At 37.0% G+C, this 18,880-nt stretch overlaps 1 protein-coding gene and 1 long non-coding RNA gene across 4 annotated transcripts; one reads left to right on the forward strand and one right to left on the reverse strand.

Moving 5' to 3' along the window:
- Positions 1–1,868: 1,868 nt before the first annotated feature.
- LOC310721577 lies at positions 1,869–9,446 on the reverse strand. Of its 2 annotated transcripts, none has more exons than XR_014532104.1 (5): positions 9,284–9,446; positions 7,095–7,209; positions 5,674–6,117; positions 2,088–2,208; positions 1,869–2,007 (listed from the first exon to the last, which is right to left on the reverse strand). It is a non-coding gene; the product is annotated as an uncharacterized lncRNA (long non-coding RNA). The 2 variants fall into 2 exon arrangements; XR_014532105.1 differs by having other exon boundaries at positions 5,867–6,117; positions 9,284–9,445.
- A 1,901-nt stretch (positions 9,447–11,347) lies between these two features.
- marchf1 (membrane-associated ring finger (C3HC4) 1) lies at positions 11,348–17,654 on the forward strand. 2 transcript variants are annotated; one of them, XM_083533196.1, is made up of 6 exons: positions 11,348–11,671; positions 14,351–14,406; positions 14,581–15,114; positions 15,194–15,374; positions 15,931–16,087; positions 16,984–17,654. In XM_083533196.1, the coding sequence occupies exons 1-6, from the start codon at positions 11,573–11,575 to the stop codon at positions 17,259–17,261; spliced, it is 1,305 nt and encodes a 434-aa protein (XP_083389322.1). In that variant the 5' UTR covers positions 11,348–11,572; the 3' UTR covers positions 17,262–17,654. The 2 variants fall into 2 exon arrangements, with proteins under 2 accessions (XP_083389322.1, XP_083389323.1); XM_083533197.1 differs by having other exon boundaries at positions 11,349–11,671; positions 14,638–15,114.
- Positions 17,655–18,880: the final 1,226 nt, after the last annotated feature.

Genomic DNA, 18,880 nt, shown 5'->3' on the forward strand with positions numbered 1-18,880 from the left:
AAGTGTGTTCAGCCCTACAGACAGTGAGGATAAGTTTAACAGGATGTTTTATCAGTATTGAACTTTTATTGATTGTTCCTAGAGCAGATAAGAGTGGCATCCTCCCATAACCTTCCTTCCTCCTTAACCTTCAATTAAACCCATCTCTTAAAGTTTACAACACACACACACACACACACACACACACACACACACACACACACACACACACACACACACACACACACACACACACATACAGAGAGAGACACACATACAGAGAGAGACAGAATAGACTTTACAATGCCTATAGGTTTACTACCAGGAAACAATCTTCCAAACCACACCCCCTTATTCCTTTCTCTCTCTCTCTCTCTCTCTCTCTCTCTCTCTCTCTCTCTCTCTCACACACACACACACACACACACACACACACACACACACACACACACACACACACACACACACACACATCTCTTTTCTTTTTATATTGCTGCAGATGCTGTCAGAAACTCTTTAATGCTGCAAATCTCCAATTTTGTCACATCCCAGAGTTTCAAATGGACATTGTTCAAGTGACTGTGGAGGCCACTGAAGTCCCCTAAAGCTCACTGTCTAACAATATTTATAAGACCAGTTTGATATGGCTTTAAGTCATGGTGCATTATCATGCTGGAAGTAGCTCTTAAAAGATGGGAAAGGGATACATGTGATCAGCGACAATGTGACAAGAAAGGAAAGCATTCCCCACACCATTACACCACCCCCACCGGCCTGAATTGTTGACACAAGGCTTGGATTCTGCCTGTCCCGCCTGACAGAAGTGGAACTCAATTTGGACTTCATTAGTTGTAACAGATCTGCCTCAGGTTTTGAATTACTGTGTGTCCTGACATGCTTTTCTGCTTCCCACTGTTGTAAAAAAAAAAATAGGTTATTCGAATTGCTCTTTCCGCCAGCTCAAACCCAGTCTGGTGCTCACTAGTATTATTAAAAAAAAGTAGAGAAAAAAATATTTTAGAGTACAGCTATGTATCCATTGAGCTGGTGATCCAGTTGCAAATGTCTAAAAACTGTCAAAATAAATCATCATAATAACAATGATAAATAAATTATAAAATAGTTCTTTATTAATGGATTAAATAAACTTTAAAATCTTTGTTCACTGGATGCAAAATATGTGTGTGTGTGTGTGTGTGTGTGTGTGTGTGTGTGTGTGTGTGTATACACTAATTCTGAACATAATGAAGTAAATGCCAGCAGAGGGCAGTATATTCGCCTCAATGCAGAAATAAAATGTAGATTTTGGGTGTTTATTTTTTTTTGGCATATTGGTTAATTTATTGACACATCACATTTAAATAGAAATAATATACAGTGCAGATTTTATATAATATTTCAATAAATGTAGCTAAAATTGAGAAAGGGTTATGTATTAGCGTTAAAACAGTTGCACATTAATAAGACCAGAGTTTCTCTGTAATTAAAATATAACCGTAACAGATAACAAATACACACCCCACTGCATGCACTTCCGCTTACATTTTATTAACTCCTAACCTATTCTCTTATACAATCACTTATTTTTTCTTTTCCACCATAGGAACAATGTTGCCCAAGAGGGAATTTGGGTGAAGGACCAATCTCAGCTGAGCAGTGACACTGTAGTGGCATAAAATGTGTTTTGTGCTTATTTAAGTGTAACAGCGATGTATTTCACAATTGTGTATACCTGCTGGTAAATTTATAGACCATATACTTTGCTGGTATTTGTACCAGTAAAGTGCATCAATCACACATTCTAGCCTTTAATCAGTGGTCAGTTTTTGAGAGCAGGTCAGATTAGGTGACTATTTTGGTTTGGTGAATTGCTCCCAACCCAGCAATGTTGTTCAATGGGATTCATTCATCAGGTCCATAAATTCTGAAGGGTTTATGGAGGTTACTTTTTTGATGGTTGGAATTCCTGTTTTCTTTTAAGTCTGCTCGTATGATGGCTTGTTTTCTGCTCTAGCAAAATTATTTCACCTGCAATAGAAGACATACGCAATCAGCAGGGAAATGCAATAAAATTATTTTGTGAAAAATGTGTATGTGCGTTTATATACCTTGGTTGTCAGTGTGCTGGCTGCGTGTAAAGACAGCAGCCAGGCCAAACACACAGAATACAGTGAAGGCTAAGAGGATGAAAACCAGCTCTAAGTCTGAGAATGGAATATCCATAACACTCTAGACACACACACACACACGCACACACACACACACACACACACACACACACACACACACACACACACACACACACACACACAAAACAATTTTTTGATAGTGACTCTACACTTAACAAAAAAGTATATGTATATATACACAGTTACAGTTCAGGAGTAGTCAATGTGTAATATTGTAGTCAATGTGCAGCTTGTATAGAAGTATTGATTTACTGTCCTCTGAAAATATATATATGTACAGTATCTTGTATTAAAGCAGTTGAAATTTGGTGCTTTGAGTACAATTGTCTCATACTGACCACTGTATGTTCAACATGGCATCCCATAGCAAAGAATTCTCTGAGGATTTGAGAATTAGAATTGTTGTTGTCCACAAAGATGGCCCAGGCTATAAGAAGATTGGGAACACCCTGAAACTGAGTTAAAGTACAGTGGCCAGGGTCATACAGAGGTTTTCTAGGATAGGTTCCACTCGGAACAGGCCTCACAAGGATCAAACAAAGAAGGTAAGACCTCGTGCTGTGCATTAGGTACAGAAGTTGCCTTCAAAAAAAATGCATGAGTGCTGCCAGCATTTTTTTAATGGATGCAGAAGCAGAAAGTCTGCTTGTCAGTGCTCAGAGCGTACGCTGCACACTGCAACAAGTAGATTTGCATGGCCATTGTCCCAGAAGGAAGCCTTGTCTAAAGCTGAAGTTGTTTGGGTTAGATGGTGTCCTGCATGTGTGGTGCCACACTGGTGAGGAGTACCAAGAATATTGTGTCTTGCCTACAGTAAAGCATGGTGGTGGTAGCAGCCTGGGGCTGCATGAGTGCTGCTGGTACAGGGGAGATGCACTTAGGGTGTACTTACTTTTGTTGCCAGCTATTTCAAAAATAATGGCTGTATATTAAGATATTTTTAGAGGACATTAAATCTTTACTGCTATACAAGCTGCACTTGGACTAATCTGAAGCATATCCAATTTTAATTTCTATAGTATTGTCCCTTGAGAAGATATAGTAAAATGTTTTCTGAAATGTCAGGGATGTACTTACTTTTGTAAGATAGTGTATATATTAAGGCTGCAGCTAAAGATTATTCCATCAATTATTTGAGTAATCGGATAAGAAGTACTTTTTCTTTATTAATACTAAATTCTCCCTTTTTAAAGCAATACTGAATATACAAGAGAAAATTTGACAGGTCTCTTAAAATGAACAATTGTTTTTATATTTTATATTTTTTTAGAAAAACTTTACATTTTTATTGCTGAAAATGCATACAAGAATATTTGTGGAAACAAAACCTATTTAGTGCATTTAGTTGCCATATTACCATATCAAACTGCAAATGCAAGTATAAAAATACAAAAAAATCATAAATTAAAATATAAAAACTTATTTTAAATAACAAAAAAAAAAAGTTAAAAGCACTGTACGTGCTTTTAACTTTTTTTGTTTTATTTTGAAATGATCTCAAACTTTCTGTCGTTTTGTTTGGCCTGAATCTTCTCCTCATCCCTCTGTTTGTCATCCTGCAGCATCGTCTGTGGTACCTGTCCTAAATGCTCAAAAGTTTAGTGGGTCGTGCGCCAGTAATAATGGTCCGTAGAGAAACACAGTGCTCCGTGTGTAGTTTAATTAACTAAACGAAGCCAAATAATTTGCCTCAATAATTTTTTTGTATTCAAATTATTTGAGTTACAGACCTAATATATAGTGGGTACACACACACACACACACACACACACACACACACACACACACACACACACACAGACACACACACAGTAGTTTTTTTGTTGTAATTTCTTTCCCCTTAATTTTCTTTTACTTTTCATTTTCCACTATCTTTCTCATCTCTGGTCACAAGACAATGACCTTGAAGCTTATTAACATTAATGACCTAAGAAATGTGAAACACCATGCCCAAACCTTTTCAGGCACACCAGTGTGGCTATAGGTTTTACTGCCTGCTACTGGGTGCCAAATTTGATATTGCGGAAATGAAGTAACTAGACAAGTAGCATTACTGAAATCATGGTGGAACAGGGCGTTCATGTACTGGATGAAAAAATTCTTAACGTCACACATAATGGAACATGTGTCTGGGGTTAAGGGGACCTTCATGACTTTCCAAGTTGAGGGGGGTGTTCTAGTGTTGTATTTATTGTTCTAGTCCGAGGCAGAACATTTTAGGATTCTACGCAACTGGCTAGACACTTCTCGTTCTGTTGCCTGCTCCAATATGATGGTATAATTTCCTTTGAAGTGATGGAACCACAAAGAAAAGTGTGGATTGTAGAGCTAAATTGTGTGGCTTGAATGCAGTGATAAGAATCCATCTGATTTGGACCTAGACAACAATGCAGTTCATGTATTTAATGCAAGCTAAAATTATCCTTTTTAATCCTTATTAGCTCATTGTCAGAGACAGGACTCATTGGAAACAAGTAGCTTTGACCCAGCTGTTCTTTTATCTAACCAACTGGAGACTACATAACAAAATGGATAAATGTAGCTAATGTTAACTTAATATAGAGTTTGCCAGTGCTACTTCTGTATTTACAAGCTGTTTGATTTGATAAACTAACTACTCTGTGATTTGTTTCTAGGAAAATCTGGTAGTCCTGTGTCATCCCATCTAACCCAAGTGGCAAGAGACAGTCTTATTCACTTGAGCACATTGTTCAACACACATGTCACATGATATAATGCAGTATTTACGATAATTCCTAGCTTGCTTGACTTTTTTGTATCACTCACTGCACTTTCCAAGATAAACAAATAGCACATTTTGTTGCTCAGCATGTTATTCACCTTTCAGTATCATTCCTCTTATATTTATTCTTGCTTCTGAGCTTTTCACATCTTCTGAACTATATGCTGTTAGTATGGTTGACTGGTCCTTTCACTCTATACAGCTAAACTGCTGAGCTTGCAGAGGTAGCTGCTATCATGTACCTTCCGATTACAGGCATACACAGAAAAGTTTATTAACTTCTGATGTTCTAAGTTTGTTGTGAGACAGCCCCTACACTAAAGGTGTGCTACATGATCATCTTACCTTGCATAAGATTCATGCAACATTCCTATGCAACATTCTTGCATAAGAATGTGGGATATAACTCTTGTTAAATCTGCTGACACAAATTTTGACTGAAATTGGTGTCTCTTTTTGCAAAAGACCAAAAAAGAGTGTGAGAATGTTAGGTTCGGGCCTAGTTTAAGATTCCATGAATTGTTTAACATTCCTTAATTTCCAAAACAAAAAGACTAAGCCAGAATTTTGTCACAATATTCGTCACTGAAATGTCAAATTGTATATTTAAATACATATAGAGACGTTTGAGTATGTTTGCCCATGCCTAAGTCGATTCTGAAATCTTATTCAACAAATACAAATATGAACGTTCAAGAAAATTTTTTATCTTATTTTAGACAAAGATTTTAGAGAGAGAAAGCATGAGAGATTGTCTTTCACCTTTAGAATTAAAAGTCTCCAGGCATCTTTGAGAGTGCAAATGTGTGTTAAAAATTTGTTTTGCAAACGCTATACACTTCTTCCCAAAGTGTTTGAGGCTTAACAAACCACATCAGCACATTACATTCACACACCTTTCGTTCCCAAACATCTGTAAGACTTGCCCTTTAGACAAATAAAGTCACATACTCACTATCAGTCTCTATTGATGGTTATAAAGTGCAACAAGTGAACCTGGAGCAAGTCCCTCACCTTTCCGTTTCTGAAAATCACATAAGAAATCCCAACACGTTCCAACACACAAGCAGAGCTCTGCTATGCTCTCCAGGATCCACTTTGAGTTTTACAAGTGCATTTATCCAAAGTCTGTTGGTGTAGCTTTCATTCCTAAAGAGGTTTAGATTCAGACTATGCGTTGGTCTTGACGTTCTTCGCTTACTTTCACTAAAAGGAGCAAGAGAGAGAGAGAGAGATAGAGAGGAAGAGAGAGAGAGAGAGGGAGAGAGAGAGAGAGAGAGAGAGAGAGAGAGAGAGAGAGAGAGAGAGAGAGAAAAGGAGAGAGGGAATTATGTTCATGATTTTCTTTTTTTTTTTGGAAATCCCCGTAAAACATGTTTGACTTGCCCTATAATATGCATATTATTTTTCTTCCTTCATACACCTCTTTTTTATCACCTGTTTTATCACCAGCAATGTGCATTTGAATTCTCTCTTTCCTCTATGTACCAAATTTTACATTTAAAGATTCACAACTTGGACAAAAGTATGTGAACACCTGACTATCACCTATCCATATGACTCTTTCCCAAAATGCTGCTAAAAAGATTTGTATAGAATTACAATTTGCCATTATTGAAACGAATGGAGCCCAACACGCTTCGGCATGATTATGCCCCTGTGCACAAAATGAGCTCTATGATTAAAGAGTTCAAACAGATTGTGGCCTTTATCCTCTTACTGTTCACTGAATCCAGCCTGAAAACACTTTCTAATGTTTGAGGTTTTAGGTATCCATATTAAAAGTAACATAGATAGCAGAAACAGAGTACATTGAAGCTGTTGACATAATATAAAGTGATCACACAGTATCAGTGAAGTGTTGACCCCTGGTGTAAAGCTTACAAGTTACAAGTAATTTAGTAAAGTTTTTGAAGCCCTTTGAAGTGAACTTTGAAGAAAAGAATGATCGTGTTTGAAGATCTGTAGAAATAAACGTTAGCTACAAAGAATGAGTGGCTAACAAGGAACAGTGTGGCTAAACTCTTTGTGTATAAATGTATTGCTGACAATATATAACATCAACACCGTCCTTTGCTATGGTTTGGAGTAGCCAGTTTCTCCTTTTTTAATTTGCTTTCACTTCAATTCAACATTATTTGTGTAGTGTTTTTTTCATAAAATCCATGATGTTGTGTAAGTACCTGCTGGAGATGGGCATCGCTCGTGTATCATGCCATGCAGCGTAAACAGGCTAAAGACTAGCAGAGAAAAAATAATGATGTAGCATTCCAGCTCTGTGAAGGGAGATGCCATCTGCTGCGCGCACACACACACACACACACACACACACACACACACACACACACACACACACACACACACACACACACACACACACACACACCAATATTATATTCATTTCCTTTGTGTATCAAAAATCAAAATTAAAAAAGTATGCATATGGCTTATAGAGTAATTCTGAACAAATATGTGACTATTTACAATATTAATTATGCAAATAACCACCAGTTCAACACCACCACCTGGTAATGAATAAATCACTAACCAACCTTGACATATGGTCCCTATACACACTACATTATTTGTGACATTAAACTAAGACAATACTGTACACAATACAACGTAAGCAATATATAATTCTTACTGTTGTGCAAAGACTTCTGCAGGAATCCAGAACGCTTTTAACACATTTGGGTTTACTGTGTCTTTAGCTGTGTGTGTGTGTGTGTGTGTGTGTGTGTGTGTGTGTGTGTGTGTGTGTGTGTGTACACACTGTAATGTAATATGATGAACAGGTAAAGCCAGTGCCTGGCTCATATTGCTGGCTGAGTTAACCTAATGAATGGTCTGCCTTAGATACGTGCAGTTTGACCTAAACACACACACATTTACGAACAAACATGAACTGAATAATTATCCAAATCCCAGACTCTGAATGTGTTGTTAGCTCAGTATGGGTTTGTTGTGTGTGTATGTGTATCCATGACTTTGTGTTTTTGTGTACGACTTCTATCCCAGCTTTATACATGTTGTCCATGGTAACCTGTTGTATTGTTGTACATGCACAGTAAGGGTGATTTCACACGCAATTTTTTATGTTGTTGTTTATTTGTGTCTGCTTAGCATGTAAAATGCTGTAGATGCTGTTTTTTTTTTTTTTTATTAAAAATGTCTGAAATGATGTTTGTTTCTGTATATTTTGTATATCTGTTCTCTTATTTGCTTTGCTTTAGATCTACATGTAGAGCTTTTTTTTTTACACTTTATAGTAAGTGGTAGGTCAGTGGTTAAATATCGATAAGCTGTTAAACTCTTAACTCTCTGTACTCCAGGGCACTGTATCATGTCTGACCCCAGTAAGAAACCAGGGAGTTGGAAAGCTGGCAATGTTGAAAGTTTTATGATGTTGACCGACTATAATCATAGTGTAAATAAAAAAGCTCACATACCACCCTGTCTTGGGTCTGCTTATGGCCGACTGATGTAACGTCGTCATTATTACATACAATAAATACAGTACACTTTCCATCTCTCTAATCTCAAGAATCATTTTCATCGAGCAGGAAATGTGGAAAATCTGTCATTGTGTGTATCAAATATGTCATTGAAGAGGAGCCAAATATTCTGGAGTTGCCTGAATCCCAAAGATATTTAGTCTCTTCTATTAACCACATTGACACTTTTTCTCCCATTTTGAACCCTGAAACAGGATGTATGAGTTAAAATAAGCAACAATTGGATAGTGTTTGAAATAAATTAAACAACTAGTCAATAAGTCAAACAATTGGAATGATTGACTTTACTCAGCTTATATAGCAAGCCTAGGCTACAAATAAAATGAGGAAAAAAACCAAAAAACAATGTACATTTAAGCAGAAACAAGTGTGTTTATTCTTCACATTTCCTGAGTTCCTAGCGTAATTTGATGCCCCATCAACACAAGACATGCAGGAAGTGAAGAATTTTGTATTCCAATTCTTGCCTATTGTAGAAAATGTTTAGTTTTAGGCAATGCATGAACTCGCTCTAAACTTGAAACATAATGATTTTAACGAGTTAAGCACTTTAACATTGCTAAACTGGTAAAAAAAAAAAAAAAGAAATTTTGTTGATTTTTGCTTTGATTTTGTTTTTTGCTCCCTGAAACATTTCTAATCCCCGCTATGAGGGATCCTAACATGTTTGGATTGCAGCCAGTCCTGATATTGTCTTTAAAAAAATCTTACAGATAAGAACTTTTATCTTGAGCTACTTTTTATCATGTCACATTTTATTACATGACAAATGATATTAAATTTTGTTTAGCTTTTTCATCATCTGTTTATTATTTATTCCATTAATAACCAGATTAATGAAGTTGTTTCCTCACCATTTTCTTTTCATCTGTCATCTATAGTGATCAGCAGCTGAAGGATTGCCAGGTCTCAACAACGCTGAAAATAAACTTTCTAGCAGAGTATTGATCGTCCTTAACATCCTGAACAACATTTGCACCCTGCTATTACAATCATGAGGAAGGCAACTAACCTCAAACCCTATTGTTCTGTTTATGATGTGTTTCTTTTCCTCTTTTTTAAGTCAGGTTCCCCAAAAAATAAACTGAAAGAAGGACAACAAGCGAGGTGAAATATAGTAGACCTATATTATACAATATTAAAAGTGTTGCAAATTTGATCAAATATGTTTTCATGTGTCAAAATAATATCTATATGATAAAATTATTTGAATCTACTTTGTTTAGCAGAACTAGGTGACAGTGGATACATAGAAAGTGTAACAGTAACACAGGAAATCTAGCCAACTATTTATTGCTTTAGAATGTTACACAAGTAGCTGTTAACTAGCATATTACCTGCATATGTTTTCCAACACTATCAGCACTGAAATGATTGGAATCTTATAATAATTTTTTAAATGCAGAAGCTAACTAACAATTTTAACAAATTTCTTACCTCAGTCCATCTACATTTTCTGACCTCTAGTAATGTCAAGATGAATCCATTCTCATCTGTGTGTATCAGTTATAGACAGGTCAGTGAACAGCTTTTCACCCTTGACTTTAGTAAAGTATCATTGAAAAAGGTCTAACCACAAACCCCCAATTAACGATGGCCTGGGTGATGTTTGGGCTTTCACATAGTTTCAACACTCAGCTATATGTAAGTTGTGGTTTACTAAGAGACAACCAAGCATTACTTACATGTAAACACTTCTTTAAGGCATACCATGTGCATGCAACATAAAGGCCACGCCTTTCTGTTTTCGTTTGTGTGAAATAATACAATGTCAATATCAAGAAAAAGAAATATTGAAGGTACAAGATATACGGATTGGATCTGTGTTCGTTTGCTATATCTTGATCAATTGTAACAGATTACATCTACATGTTTGCATTTCCTGCTTTGACCCTTTCTGCAGCGGTAAAATCATCAATCATGATATATTTTATTTGATATTTTTATACAGATGCTGTTCCAGGTGAGACCTGTCTTTATTTAAATGGATTTTAGATCCACCAGTGAGGAGAATTGTAAAAATTTGGACTGAATCCAAAGAGAGGCCTCCACTATTTCCATTTAGGTAGGGGTAAAGGTACTTGTATAACGTATAAAAATGATTAGTTAACTAAACATGGGTGGGTACCTTGTTACTGATTTGCTGAGGGAAAAAAGTAATAAAATCTTTCATTTCTGTAAAGGTATAGAGCAGTTGCGCTAGTAAACGCCAAGAGATATACTGCATGTTTCAAACAAGTAATACATTTTACAAAATTTCTATGTATACTTAAAGTAAAATCTCAGCCTGAAACACATGGATGCCATTATATATTATTAATATATGATAGTAATGAAGGTGGGATCTATCCGATGCAGAAGCACCTCACCTCACCATTTTACAATTGCTAATATTTCCACTTCTGGTAGATGCTATTCTGCATTTCATTGCTGTGTACATGTACTAATTAATGACAATAAAGATCTATCTATCTATCTATCTATCTATCTATCTGTCTGTCTGTCTGTCTGTCTGTCTGTCCGTCCGTCCGTCCGTCCGTCCGTCCGTCGGTGCAGTCTGCTTAAACAGATCAATTTAACAGCCTAATTTACATGATAACTCGATTGATCACAAGTTAATTTGTGCTGTAACAATACTTGACACTTGGCGTAAAATAATTTGCTGCAATTATGTAGAAATAATCAGTGCTTGGAACAATTTACAATATATATTTTATGCAACAGATAATTATTCATGTGTTGAATTCTAGCACTGTTTTTTTGCTAGCAAAAAAGTTCCCATGTGTATGTGTGTGGGTGTTTGTGAAAGAGAATGAGACCCTGTGTGGATGTCCAGTGATTCTAAGTTGATTAGCTGCTCCAGGGCCAAAGGGGTGGAGCTTTCAGGATAAAATAACCACTAAGTCCTCACAACCACGTGTTCAGTGACCAGTATAATAGCATTAATGTTATTAACTAGCCGTGGACTGGCTCTACTAACTAAGGCCCCCGGACTTTCTGGATTTGTATTATGCTTTGTAGACTGGATTTCAAAGCTACCTGATATTTATGTTGGGGATTGTGAAGCAACCATGCGGCTTGTGTAGACTGCTCATTTTGGAGGACTAAATAAGAAGTATATCAGGATCTCCACTACCATTACAATGCCTGTGCATCAGATATCTGTCAGGCCTGTTAGTAGGGATTCCATGTTGGATGAACAATGCAGCACTGGATCCAGAAATAAGAGTCAAGAAAATGAGGTAAGAACGTGTGCACATGTGACCTTCTTATATATACTGTATATACTGATATATACACACACACACACACACACACAAACATACACACACACACACACCACAGACACACACACACACACACACACACACAGGTAGTCCTCTGCTTACGATAGAGATACATTACGATGACCCAATCGTGAGTCAAAAATATCGTAAGTCGAAGATGGTACTATGACTGTGACAGCTTTTCCTGCTTCATGCTGATTTATAATTATTATTTTCTGCTCTAAACTGATGGCTTTCCTCTTCTTTTTTTCACTACAAACAGAAGACATACTTGGGCACTTGGAAGACATGCTTTTATCACTAAAACTGCAGTTTGAAACTGGTTAAAACGGAAAACAAGTACACACAGACAACTTTACTCTGTCGACTGCTAGTGTGAGTGGGGCATCCCCCAGGGGCGAGAGATACACTTATCTCAGCTGCACGTCCAACATATCGTACATCATACGCTGCTGCCTGTTGCACAAATTTTTTAAATATTTTTACAATTTTGTCGTACTGCTATCATCATCTTAAGATCGTAACTCAGGGACCATCTGTAGAGATATATATATATATATATTATACATACTATCCTATTTCTCTTAAATATTGTTCACAAATCTGTCTAAATCTGTGTTAGTGACACTTCTCCTTTGCTGAGAGAATCATCCACCTCACAGGTGTGACAGATCAAGATGCTGATTACACAGATGTCGCAAGTTTTAAGGGGAGCATGCAATTGCCATGCTGACTGCAGGAATGTCCACCAGAGCTGTTGCCTGTGTATTGAACGTTCTCTACCATATGCCGTCTCCAAAGGCGTTTCAGAGAATTTGGCAGTACGTCCAACCGGACTCACAACCGCAGACCGTGTGTAACCACACCAGCCCGTGACCTCCACATCCATCAACTTCACCACCAAGATTGTCTGAGACCAACCACCAGGACAGCTGCTGCAACAATCGGTTTGCATAACCAAAGAATTTCTGCTCAAACTGTCAGAAAGCGTCTCAGGGAAGCTCACCTGCATGCTCGTTATCCGCATTGGCGTATACGACAGCGTGTTCCGGTTCCTGCCAATATTCAGCAACTTTGCACAGCCATTAATGAGGGGTGGACTAACATTCCACAGGCCACAATCAACAACATGATCAACTCTATGCGAAGGAGATGTGTTGCACTGCGTGAGGCAAATGGTGGTCACACCAGATACTGACTGGTTTTCAGACCCCAATACAGTAAAACTGCACATTTTTGAGTGGCCTTTTATTGGGCCCAGCCTAAGGAACACCTGTGCAATAATTATGCTGTCTAATCATCAGCATCTTGATATGCCTCACCTGTGAGGTGGATGGATTATATCAGCAAAGGAGAAGTGCTTACTAACACAGATTTAGACAGATTTGTGAACAATATTTGAGAGGACTAAACCTTTGTGTACATAGAAATAGTCTTAGATCTTTGAGTTCAGCTCATGAAAAATAGGGACAAAAACAACAGTGTTGCGTTTTATAATTTTTTCCAGTGTAAATGACAGAACAATAAATATACAAAAAAATTTCAAGCAAACGACAAATACAAAGGATTGGTGAAGGGCAAATGCATTATGAGAAAATTGAGGACCTTTTTCCTACACCTTAATTTTATTCAAAGCTGTGTGTTTGTATTCCTTGACAACACAAACGTTCATTCATTTAAGAACAAATAAAAGTAAAATGATTTACTTAACAACGTCTTTACCATTGTAAAAAGTAGTCAGGTTGCCCATGCACAAAAACTGGCCGAGATCCCATTTTAGATTACCTCCGGTAATAGGATTGGTTTGTCTTAGAATTGTGGTGAAAGCTCTGCGGTGACTAACATTTTTTTAAACAAATCACTAGAAATCTGTGGATATTTAGTTTTTCTTTTATTTGTGGATAAATGTGGAGATGGATGTTCTGGATTCACAAAAAATTACTTTATTGTATCATTACCTTGACCTATTTAAAGAGCTAATAGCTTGAAAATAAGGTGCAGGCCTGTTTCATATAGCTTGTCTATATAATATGATTTTGTAAGCTATTCATTATGCTGATTACTTGCAGTGTGTATGAAGGCATGTTTTTAAGGTAGGCCGCCGGTTTAGCAACATTTAAGGAAAAAGACCACTGATTTGAAAACAGAATTTGTTTTGTGGTTGAATAAGCTAACTGGTCAGGTCACAGCAGTGTGACACCAAATCCCCCCAAAAAATCACAGCGTTCAAGCATGACTACTACAGACTTCACTTCTCACACTCTATAGCTCCCACACTCTATAACCACATGCACACTTCACACTAAAAACCAGGCCCTGGTTCGTTTCAAACTCAATTTCTCGGGTCTTTGTACTTCTATGGATACCAAGTCTGCTTATATCGTGTTGCCTTTTTATCACAACCCGTTTTTGTCTCTTGTTGCCTCAAGCAATGCTTAGTGCTTCTTTTTTGCTGACCTAACCCTGTTCTGATATTTTTTACACTTTTCATGTTTTTTTTCCTCCTTGTTGTATAGAAAGCCTATTTGAGGACTAAGGATTTAGAGAATGCTTTTTAGAGAATGGACACCAGCTGGTGTTTTTCATTGGTTCTATGTCTTTAAATAAATGTTTTATATATCTTTGTTGTTTTAGGCACCTTGTTCACCTCAGGGGAAAGTCGCCTCAGCTTCCTGTCAGAACGATTGCAGGTGGGTAGATCTAAAGCTATTAGGCCATAACATTAAAATCTTCATATTCCCTCTAGAATTGGATTTTTATATGTATGGGGTAAAATAGTCATCATAGCAGTTCTAATGCATTTTAACATTTAGATTTGCTTATGGTCTGGGCATAATTTTTACCGTCTGTGTGTGTGTGTTTAGTACTAGTAACTTAGGAAGTCATGGCCCAGATAATAACCTCAGCATCTTTTCTGTAAGCTACACCCCCATTGCTAATCAGCAGGTGAAGCGTCGGTACCGGCGACAACGGAAAAGCACTGCTTGCATCAGAGAGTGTGTGGACAAGTCAGCGGTACCACACACTCGTAATGACTCTTCTTCAGAAGACGAACAGTTCCACAGGGCAGCTCGATCCTGGAGCCGTGAGAAAGCCCGGCGTAAACGACCCCCTCGTGTGCCCACATGTTCACGAGAGAATAAGACCCAGAAGCAGGATCTCAAAAGCTCTCCAAGGACATCCTTAAAGATGGAGGAACTAGACAGCAAGTCAGCCAATGATGCCAGAGAGGGTGGAAAGGGTAGCGAGGAGGACAGCCCCATCACGAAGATGTATGAGGAGCAAGGATTAGGAGACTCAGATATGGCTGTCCCAACAGCTCATAAGTACACAGAGGAGTCCAATCAGAATGGGATCCTACAGGAAGTGTGCGATGATGACGAACCAGAAGTGTGCAGGTGGGGAAAAGAAGAAATATTCAAAGAATACATAAGGAAAGATATTTTGTTGAGTGTGTGTGTGTGTGTGTGTGTGTAGGATTTGCCACAGTGAAGGTGATGAGGAGTGTCCTCTCATTACGCCTTGTAGGTGCACAGGCAGTTTATGCTTTGTGCACCACGCCTGTCTGCGTCAGTGGATCAAGAGCTCAAACACACGCTGCTGTGAACTGTGTCAATACAACTTTATCATGGAGACGCACCTCAAACCCTTGCGCAAGGTTTCGTTCACATGTACACACCACCACTCTCTTTCTCCCGCAAATATACATATATCACAAATACATCATTGAAATATGCCTCAAAGTCCTGTACATCTCTAATCTCTAAAAGACATGCATACATACAAGTGCATTATGGAAATCTGTATTATTCTCATAGATCCCTGTCTCATAGTGTTGAATTCTCAATTCTGATTGGTCAGAAAATGTTAGAAAAAACGTTTTCTATAAAAACAGCTACGGCGGTTATTAAGACAAATCACAGGTTTTATCGGACATACCAATGTGCTTCTGTGTTATGTTATTGTTTTTATAGTAACAACTTTCATTTGTATGGTGGTGTGACATAAATCTGTTGATAACCTGTTGATCGGGTGAAGATTGCAGTCAGGACATTTAGCACTTTTGAAATGAGGCTCCAGTGTCAGGACTTAGTCAAAAACATGTTAAAAAATCAATCCATGAGTGGTTCATTTGGACTCTCACATCCTGTTTACACAAAAAAAATAAAATTAAAGTAATTCTCTCTCTCACTCTCTCTCACTCCCTCGTTCAGTGGGAGAACTTGCAGATGTCTCCAAGTGAGCGCAGGAGGATCTTCTGCTCTGTGATCTTTCACCTGGTGGCTGTGGCATGCATCGCCTGGTCCCTCTACATCTTTGTCCTCATGAACAACACTGCTGAAGAATTCCAGAAGATCAAAGAGCACGACGGTCCAATCCCTTTCTTTCTCTTTCTTTTGTTCTTTTTCTAACTCATACACACTCACTATTTATACCACAGCATATATTTTCTTTAACTGCAGCCATTCAGTGGTGTTCATTTTTAATTTTTGTTTGTTTTAATACTCTCTCTCTCTCTCTCTCTCTCTCTCTCTCTCTCTCTCTCTCTCTATATATATATATATATATATATATATATATATATATATATATATATATATATATATATACACACTTTTACTTTTGTGAGATACTGTATATATTAAGGCTGCAGCTAACAATTATTCCATCGATTATTTGAGTAATCGGATAAGAAGTACTTTTTCTTTATTAATACTAAATTCTCCCTTTCTAGAGCAATACTAAATATACAAGAGATACACACACACACATATATATATATATATATATATATATATATATATATATATATATATATATATATATATATATATATATATATATATATATATATATATATAGTTTCTATAGCAAACACTTACATGCATGATGCTTTATATAATTTAAGGCAAAGAATAAATTATTTTTTTTTTTTTATATTTTATATACAATATCCTCCAGTAGTATTTGCAGCCTTTAAATCTGAACATATCCTTTATTGTTGTGTCTTAGACTTAAATGCACGAAGACATTGTGTATTTTTCTCAAGGTATTATTTCAACACAAAAAAACATCATTGATAAAGCTTTCTGTAAGATGTTTAACACATATTGAAGAAGTCACCAGTGTAAGAGTTTAGTTTAACAGTAAATTTAGGCATCCATGCGTTTTTTTTTTCCCTTTTTCCTTTTAAGAGCATCATCCGTGCTATTATTGATGTTTATTAGGCACATTTATCGTGATGCTTCTCTTGATGTTTTCAGCAGGATTGCTGGAGTGGCTGTTCTGGACCAAGCTAGGTATTGTGGCCCTCAGCGTGGTGTCAGGCCTCATCTTCATGTACATCCAGTGCAAAGTTTACCTAAACCTGTGGAGGCGCCTGAAGGCTTTTAACTGTATCATATTTGTGCACAACTGTCCAGACTCGGTGTGCAACAGAGCGGAAAAAGCTCCTCCCTCTCACGCTGTTCCCACCTACCAGATCCAAACAAACGTTCCCTGTTCTGAAGCAGCAGGAGGAAGTGCAGAGGTGCCACCCGTTTGATTCTCTGTTCAGAAGGTGGTTCATTCATTGTGTGTGATATTTTAGGAAAATAAATTAATCGTGCAACAGACAATCTGAAATCAACCGAGGCTTCAACATTTCAAAAAATATTAGGATTTGAAAGACATCAAAAGCTTTTTACACATAAGAAAAATGTATGGGGTATAAACTAGGAGCCACAAAGTATTTATATTATATTAATGTATTAATATTACAGTATTAAATACAACTTTAAGGAAATGAACATTATTATAGAAAAAGCTACTGGCTGGTGCTTCATGAACATGGAAGTTATAGAAAAGATTTTCTTAACCATAATTAAAATTTTGAATAAATAAAATTTTTTTTAATACATTTTGTCCTAATTATACTTAATATTTTGGGTTAATTAAATTAACCATGTTGAATGTGTGTGTGTGTGTGTGTGTGTGTGTGTGTGTGTGTGTATATATATATATATATATATATATAAATAATACACACATTTTTACCTAGCAGCCTTGCAAATAAGCTCTGCCCAGACTTTGATTTTCTGAAACGGAAGACGATTTTATCTCATTTTGGCAATGTGACTTGAATTGATGAATCTTGAATGTCACTAATTAAGGGGAGTGAACGGCAGCAGTTCTCTGAAACAGGTCAAAGGTGAATCTCGTGAACCTTTAATTGGTGACAGACAGAGCAAAACACAGAATTACAATTTCTGAAAATGGATTAACAACCAAGAAACGAACGAACATTAGTACAGTAAAGTAAAAGTTTAAATCCTGTCTGGTCTCTTGCAATCAATATAAATCAAATAAGCAATCAAATAAATAAATTTGTGCTGCTCAAAATTCATAGACGCCAAACAGAAGAAAATAAACTTTTAATCACTGTAATCCAAACCGTAGTTTATATCAAGAAATACTGAAACTGTGCACGTAAATATTTTGATGATCTTGTTTGTAAACAATGACGAAAAAAGACTTGTCATTCTGATGGTAAAGAGATGTTTATTGACAATTTCGAGAGGATTTTTAGAAAAGTACAGGCTGATTTGCAAATATAAAGAATGAGTCGAGAAATTCTCTAAAGCAACTGAGAAAAACTGTAAAAAAAAAAGCATATTGTGAGCAGACAAGCTTAAATACCTATATTGATCAGTTCAACGGCTAATGTCCTTTACTACAGCTACATTATATGGCCAAAAGTATTGGGACAACTATATTTTCCAACCTTCTGTGGCTCTTCCCCAAATGGTTACCACAAAGTTGGGAGGCACACACTTTTATAGGACGTCTTTGAATGAAGTAGCATGAAGTTTTCTGTCCCTTTGACTAGAAGACCCAAGCATGTTCCAGCATAACAATGCCCCTGTGCACAAAGACAGTCCATGAAGGTATGCTTTACATGGGTTGGAGTGCTTGAGTGGCCTTCTATAGAGCTCTGACTCAACAGCAAATGGGGACTAAATGTGGAATGTTAAAAAAAATTGCATAGAATCTTACAGTCTGGTGTCAACAAGCCTTTCTCCATTTGGTGTATTTTTCACCAAGGGCCAAACATTAGCATGGAATAAACAGAGACTCAGTCCTTGATTCAAACTCAAACCCAAGTCGTTGTAATGGAAGACATTA

Source organism: Silurus aristotelis (assembly GCF_946808225.1).
Source record: "Silurus aristotelis genome assembly, chromosome: 27".
NCBI classification, from domain to species: Eukaryota; Metazoa; Chordata; class Actinopteri; order Siluriformes; family Siluridae; genus Silurus; species Silurus aristotelis.

Coding starts and splice junctions, on each gene's coding strand:
- marchf1 (XM_083533196.1), top strand. CDS start 11,573: ATGCCTGTGCATCAGATATCTGTCAGGCCTGTTAGTAGGGATTCCATG. Junction 15,375..15,930: donor ACCTCAAACCCTTGCGCAAG/GTTTCGTTCACA, acceptor TCCCTCGTTCAG/TGGGAGAACTTGCAGATGTC. Junction 16,088..16,983: donor GAAGATCAAAGAGCACGACG/GTCCAATCCCTT, acceptor TGTTTTCAGCAG/GATTGCTGGAGTGGCTGTTC.